The 7,699-nt window shown below is 34.6% G+C and overlaps 1 protein-coding gene across 1 annotated transcript; it reads right to left on the reverse strand.

Moving 5' to 3' along the window:
• Window positions 1-4,249: 4,249 nt before the first annotated feature.
• On the reverse strand, window positions 4,250-5,591 carry LOC148272249 (uncharacterized). The gene is made up of 2 exons (XM_088240318.1): window positions 5,545-5,591; window positions 4,250-5,215 (listed from the first exon to the last, which is right to left on the reverse strand). Exons 1-2 carry the CDS (start codon window positions 5,554-5,556, stop codon window positions 4,430-4,432), a joined length of 798 nt encoding a protein of 265 aa, XP_088096444.1. The 5' UTR covers window positions 5,557-5,591; the 3' UTR covers window positions 4,250-4,429.
• Between the last annotated feature and the right edge of the window lie 2,108 nt (window positions 5,592-7,699).

Below are 7,699 nucleotides of genomic sequence, written 5' to 3' on the forward strand. Positions count from 1 at the left end.
TTTTTCTCGAAAACTTCAAACCGGAAGTTTGCTATCTTTGCTTCCAATGCCCTCACTTATTCAATTGTTTGATTCTTTATTTATATTTTGTGAATTTTTTAGAGCCTTTTTTAGAGATTTTTTAATTAAACTTTTCTAACTGTAGTCAGTGCACGTTGGTGTTAGCTTCTAATAGCATGTGTCCTATCAGCACTGTAGTTTTGTATATTTTTGCAGATTCTATGGTAAAGGTGTATTGTGGGATTTGCACGTTAGTGTAATAGGGAAATATTTCGCTTTTATTTTCTACAATTTAAAATTAATAAGGGTCTATGGAATTCTGTCGAGTAATAAAAAATAATGTTACTTATTGGTAGCATTAAAAATATTATTAAATTTAAAAATTTTAATTCCCGCGAAAACGCTCATTGCATAGGCCACGCCCCTAATTCATCACGAATCATGTAAATTTTGAATTTTAGTTGTGACAGTTAAAATTGAAATAGAAAATCGTCACGAATCTTGACGTCACATTTATCAAGGCCAAACATGTCACGTTTTTGTAGGGACATATTTTTACTTATTTCTTTTTTTAAGTTTTGTATGAAAACATTTCTCCACAATATCCATATTGATTTTGTGAACACAATTTATTTTTATAAATCTATTTCATTTATTTTTATCTGTATTTGCAGTAAACAATATTTTCCTATTAGTGTCCTGACGAAAAGAAGTAGTTAATACAAACATTAACTAACGCTGTGGTTTACTTATTACTGTGGTTTCCTCTTCTTAAAGCAAATGCGGAGAACTTACTTAACACGGCCACAGCCGATTATTCCACCAGATCCTCACACTAAAGTCAGAATAATTAGAAGGAACATCCCTTTTGCAGTTAATATAATACAATAAGCCTTGTAGGTAATAAGCAAGGCAAAAAATAAGCAACTCTTATGAAAAAAAATATTAAAAAACCCTTAAATATTTATTTTTTTTACATCTTTATTACGGCAATTTACATTGAACTATTTATACAATAGATTAATTGAGTAGTAAGTATGCAAACATATTTTTTTTTTGCTAGTGGTTTATCTAAACTTCCTAACTAGAGATAGCTTCCCTGTTCTAAGGCTAGAAATCATTTTACGTCGTTCTACATCGGATAACAATTTATCTGACTCTCCGACCAAAACAGATTAAAAATGCAGTCAACACCTCCCTCAGCCTGGCAATCCCACCACACTTCCATGAATCTGGGATAAGGTTATATATCCTCGGGTCTATATAATATTACTACCTTTGAGCCAAAAAAGTATTAACTCTTCTCTGTAGAATCAGATCCTTATTGGACTGTCTAGTATTATGAGCATAGCAAACCGTTGTGTATTTTTACCTGTTGTGATGCGTGACCGCTACTGACGTTAATATATACTGTTGACGAATATTCAGCATTGAATATTGAAATTCTTAGAAAAGCAAATCGTTCGGGTATCGGTATGATTTTTCAAATATAATTCTTATTACTGATTCTTTAGCTTAAGCTGCAGAGAACTCTTTACAAGACGTAGACTCGAAAGTGGCTCGATGATTTGGGGACCACGTGAACTGAAGTTCTCTCTTATGATAGAGAAAATCCAAAAGAAATTTCTGAGATATCTCTACATGAGAGATTTCGGGTAGTATCGTTGGCTCTACCCGACCGAGTTTCTCCAAGGTATGCTTGGCTACAACAGTTTAGAGACTAGAAGGAATGTGTATTTGACAACACATTTTTGTCAATTGTTGCGCGGTATGATCGATAATTCTGAGATTATGATGAGCATTGGTTTGTATGTTCCTGATAATTACCTAAGACAGCGTCAGCATATATTGTTTCATATTTCGATATTCAGGACCAACCTGCCTATGGTTATGCCTATTGGAAGAGCTACTGCTATGCTAAACAACATCGCTCTGTATATTGATCTGTACCATGTATCCGAAGGGTTTTCCGGAACAGGATTCTCCTACTACTTTGACATTTTCGATTTGAGTCTCACATTGAGTCTCTTTCGTGATTTTTTTTCTTTTTTAAAATACGTCTTCTTCTTTCTGTGCCATATCAGGTCTCCCCGACGTTGGCGATCACTCTAGAGTAGGCATTCCGGTCCTGCGCCAACTGGAACAGCGCCTCAACCCCACGCACTCCCGTCCAGTCGCGGATGTTTCTCAGCCAGGACATCTGTCGCCTTCCAACCCCACGCTTTCCCTCGATCTTTCCCATCATAATAAGCTGTAGAAGCGTATATTTGCTTCCGCGCATAATATGGCCCAGATATGCGAGTTTTCTCTGTTTTATTGAGGACAATAGTTCTTTTTCGGCACTGGCTCGTCTCAACACCTCCACGTTGGTCACTAAATCTGTCCACGGGATTTTCAGCATTCTCCGGTGAAGCCACATTTCAAAAGCCTCTAATCGGTTCATGGAGTTCACCTTGAGAGTCCATGTTTCAACCCCGTAGAGCAGTATTGACCACACATAGCACTTGACCATCCTCTGTCTCAGTTTTAAATTAAGACCATCACTGCAGAAGAATGATTTCATGCCATTGAATGCTGATCGTGCTATTTCTATTCTGCATCTAATTTCCTTATCCGGATCCAGATCAGAAGTGATTTGACTGCCGAGGTATTTAAAGTTAGTCACTCTCTCTATTGTTTGACCATTTATTCGCAATACAGCATGTACGTACATGTACGTATTGAATATATGTACGTATTGACTATATGTTTGTAATTTGTATGTTATATTTAAAATAAATCAATTGAATTGAATTGAATTGAACGCCATAATCGTTTTAGTGCAGCTTCCCCAGCCAATCAGACCATACGTCAGTATTGAATTTACCAATCTATAATACAATTGTTTTAGTTCTTTTATACAAAGAATATTTCTTGAAGGCATGATGAAATTAATCAAACGTTTCATTTTGTTAAAAATTTCTTCAGTTTGTAAATGCCATCTCATAAATTTATCTATTTTTAAACCCAAATATTTAACATTTGTGACGTTTTCAAATATTGTACATATATTTACAATTTATATTATTTATGCAATGATGCAAGTTTAATTCATATCCGGAGTTTCGTTTGTACCATTGAAAATGAGTTGAAACAGATAAACTTTGTTTTGTCTGCATTAAGAGTAAGCAAATTGTCGTTTAACTAATTGTTTATCCTCATCATATCTTTGTTAGCTTTGTCATAAACGTCTTTCCAATTTGGGTCACTTTACTAATACTGTATTATCAGCGAAATATATAATTTGTCCAAGAGATTCACTTCTACATTAAGTGATACAAATGTACCACCAAAATTATGACATTTATTTTATTATATTTCGAATTAATAATAAGTTTTATGTCAGAAGTGTATCGTAATAACGTACACTGGTAGATCTATCTTCCACTCAACTTTTTGAAAGCAATAGGTTTGATATCTTTTACACAAAGCATATGTTATTAGGTTTGCAAGACTAAATCAACACAAAATAAGTTTCCAAAATAAGAATAACGCATGTGTCATAAACTTTGCTGATTCAATCGATGAGTTGAAAAGCGTGTATTTGTTAAAAAATGAACGTTAAAAAAAATTCTATGATAATTCCTTTAGTACATATTTTTTTTTTCTATAGGTGCTGAGGTTTTCACGGTCACTGTTATCAATATATTTCTTTTTTGGGTAATACTGTGTGTGTTGAATTTGTTCCGACCTTTCGGCAACCATTGCAGGAGCCATATTCATAAAATAGTATGTGTTTAAACACTAGTAATTTGTACCGTGTCGCAATCGGCAGTAGGCATATTTCTATTCGTTTTTGTAGTATGTTGTGCTGGAAATCATGTTGAGTTTAATTTGAGCCCGTTGTTTTTGTTTATGTTATTTGGGTGTCTGTGTATTTCAACAGCCGGAAACGTCGGAACAAATCCAACACACGCGGTATCACTAAAAAAAGAAACTAATTTTCTTGGCTTCTGGAAAAAATCTAGTCTAAAAAGCTAAGTTTAGCATTAAAAAATCTAATTTGTTTCTCATTATTCATGTTCATTAATTTCACTAGGTATAGGTGGCTTTACATATTCATTTCTGCTCCCTTTTTTACCTTCCAGAGAAGTTGCAATTACCCTACCTTCGCCTATTAGTTCACAAATTTCATACTTTTTATATTTTAATCATATAAAATTAAATTATCCAAACCAGAAAAAAACGAGGAAGCAATAAAATATTTTAGTAATCTTTTCCTCACGATTTATTTCGTTTGTTCGCATAAATACACAGAAAACAAAAATGAAAAAAAACAGGTTGTAATAACATGCCTACAGTATTTTTTGTAAGTCTATGTGGTCCATTGAATAAATTATAATAACATTATTATAGGTTACAATCAACATCGAGTTAGGGGATTATAAAATTAATAATGATGGACACCATGAGCTCCATGGGAGGCATGGGAGATAGCGGAGAAGTGGGCGGCCTTAGCGTGGGCGACCTCGGGGGTGTCTACTACCTGACCGTCATGTCCCAGGGGGGCGGCACCATGGGCGTAAGCACCATGAGATCCATAGCCGGCAGAAACACCGTAAGCGTGAGCACCATAGACTCCGTTGTTTCCATGAGCACCATAGACAGATGAGATTCCATGACCACCGTAGACAGCGGGGGCTCCGTAAGCGTGGGCGGATCCGTGGGCACCATGAGCGGCGTTGGAGTAAGCGGCGTGATGGGCGACTTTAGCGTGGGCGACCTCGGGGGTGTCGATCACGTTTCCGTCATGTCCCAGGGGGGCGGGTCCGTAAGCGTGGAGTCCATGGGAACCGTGAGAGACAGCGCCATGGGCACCATAAACACCGGAGACACCACTAGCGTGAGCTCCGTACACTCCGTGGGATCCGTGGGCGGCGTTGGAGATAGCGGCGAAATGGGCGGCTTTGGCGTGGGCGACCTCGGGGGTATCGATCACGTTTCCGTCATGTCCCAGGGGGGCGGCTCCGTGGTGGTAAGCTCCGGCGTAGTGGGCTCCGCCGTGGAGGGCCCCACCGTAGTGGGCGCCAGCATAGTGGGAAGCTACTCCGTATCCATGGTCGTACTGTCCATGGTCCTGGCTCTCGGCCAGACCTTCTCCCCTCCATTGTCCATCCTCGTGACCACCGATGTAGTGGGCGGAGGCGACTCCCACGCACAAGAGGGTTGCGAATACCTGTAAGAATAACAAAACTATCACAATTTTTTCACAAACAAACTTCTTAAGAGTTTGGGTTAAAATATGTCTCAACTTTAAAGGAATAGTGACACTTAAAAAAACAGCATTTATTCACGGCCTAAGCGTATGATGTATTGATAGATTTAAACCAAGCGAATAAAAAATATTTACGAATATAATCAACGATTTTACTTAAAAACTCTTAAATGAAAAAAATGTTTTTTAATGGATCTTAAAAATGACAAAATCTACGTAGTTTTGTATTATGTCACTATTTTTAAGGCACGGTATGATATATATTATTTTTAATTAAAACTTGAACTCACCAAAGAGTTCATTATTGTTTTGAATGAGCCTTTTCAGAGATGAAAACTGCTTGTGATTCAATATACAGAACACCGGCTACTTATACTCAAAATAAAGCCTTCAAATCACCGTTTGAGTGGGGAAGGGTGGTAACGTAATGTATCAATTTTATTTTTATTCCGTTAATAGTTTTATATGCCAGTTCCTTATAAGTTGAGGCCAAAAAATGTGTCTCTCTTGAAGAAATGAAAGTACGTTCTTGAAAACGCTCTATTTTTTACCAGGCGGTACAAATTAAGCCAAAACAATGTAATAGGCATTTGAAAATATTATGTAGATGATTTTAAGCTCTTTAACCCTAAAATGGTAGACGCATGGATAATTCGAAATGAAATTATTTAAATAATACAATGTATACTTATTATGCCAGTTGTGAAATCAGACATCATCATCATTAAACCCTTATACTCGTACGCATCTGGTGGTGTAGAGGGCACTTTTTCGGAAATATAAATACAGCGTCCAATTTTTATTTTTTTATTTTTTTTATTTATTTATTGAAATGTACAGTCATATACAATAATACAGTTATAATATAATAAATAGTTGAAACTAGACTAAAAATGATCTCAAACTTATAATTTTCAATATACGTAATGAGTCATAAAAAAAGTTATGTTATACAAGAAAAGAGTTTCGAAAACCATTAATAAAATGCTTGTACATATTAACCATTGTAAATTTAAAATTAAATGAAAAAATACTATCAGATTTATTATGAATATTTAAAGCATTAACCTTGTGGTCCAACATTTAACTAAATGTTATTAAATATTTGTAAATAACCACTTACAGACTTTTCTATGTCTACCGGTTTCGAGACGTACCCGTCTTTTCGTCAGGACACCAATTAAACCAGCATGCAAACCAACCACAGGTGTTTTTTTCGAAATTACTTATTTCGGTAATTTCTGCATTTAAAACTTCAAGACAGTAAAAAATTTACTCCAATGTTTTATCTTCTAAGGATACATTAAAGCGGTTTTTGATTAATTATTAAATTCATCAATGTTTTGAATACATCCAAATGTTGGCGGACTGGCTTGATTTTCTTCTTAGGGAGTTATTTAGATCTAAATTTGTTGCAACAGAAAGGGAAAACATTGTGAATGTTACACAGAGTGTATAGTGGCTACTTAAACCAGCCAATGACAAGTCATAAGCCCTGTAAATGCCTAGACTTCAATAGTCCCTTCTCGAAAATGTTTTACCTCTCTGTTGCAACAAATTGATCACAGTATTCAATTAGATGGAGAGGTTCTTGAGAATGTTGAAAGCATAAAATATCTAGGAGTTTGGATTGACTCTAAATAATCTTTTTCAAAAAATGCAGACTATACGAGTAAAAAAATCGCAAAGAAGGTATCCCTGTTAGGAAGGATAAGGAATAAATTAGACATTAAAACCTCTCTGCTGATATTCAAAAGTATTATCGTTCCCCACATTGATTATTGCTCCAGTATTTTATATTTAAGTAATGAAGGAGATCTAAACAGACTCCAAATAATACAAAACAAAGCGATGAGGATAATATTAAGATGTGGGAGACGAACAAAAGTTAAGAAAATGATTCAACTTCTAGATATCACGACAATTGATCAAAGAATCAAATTCAATGTTGCTAATGAAATAAACAAAATTATTAAAGGAATAGTTTCGAGATATTTTCAAAATAAACTAAAAAATAATGAGTTATTTCATAGAAACTATGCAACAAGAGGATATAAAAATATAAGTCTGGAAAAGAAATCAAAAGCAATGTCCCAGAACTGTCTTATATACAAGGGAATACAATTATTTGAGGAAATTCCAGAAAGCATAAATAATGAAATAAATGTAAATATATTACAAATTGAATGTAAAAAGTATATATGTGAAAAATATTAGGAAGTATATAGTGTAAATAGTGAATATAATTAATGAAAATGTACATATGAAACAGTTAATATTATAAATTAGGATATTAAGTGTATAATAGTTAGAAATAATTTTAGAATAAGTATAGATGTAAATATTGTGTTGTAAATGTATATAAAACTATGTTAATCATAGAACTAAATTAAATAAATAATAATAAAAAAAAACGAAAATATTTTTTTTTAATACCTACTGTTT

This window comes from Micrasema longulum, unplaced genomic scaffold (genome assembly GCF_059751315.1).
Source record: "Micrasema longulum isolate JH-2025_06_02 unplaced genomic scaffold, ASM5975131v1 h1tg002420l, whole genome shotgun sequence".
Taxonomy (NCBI): domain Eukaryota; kingdom Metazoa; phylum Arthropoda; class Insecta; order Trichoptera; family Brachycentridae; genus Micrasema; species Micrasema longulum.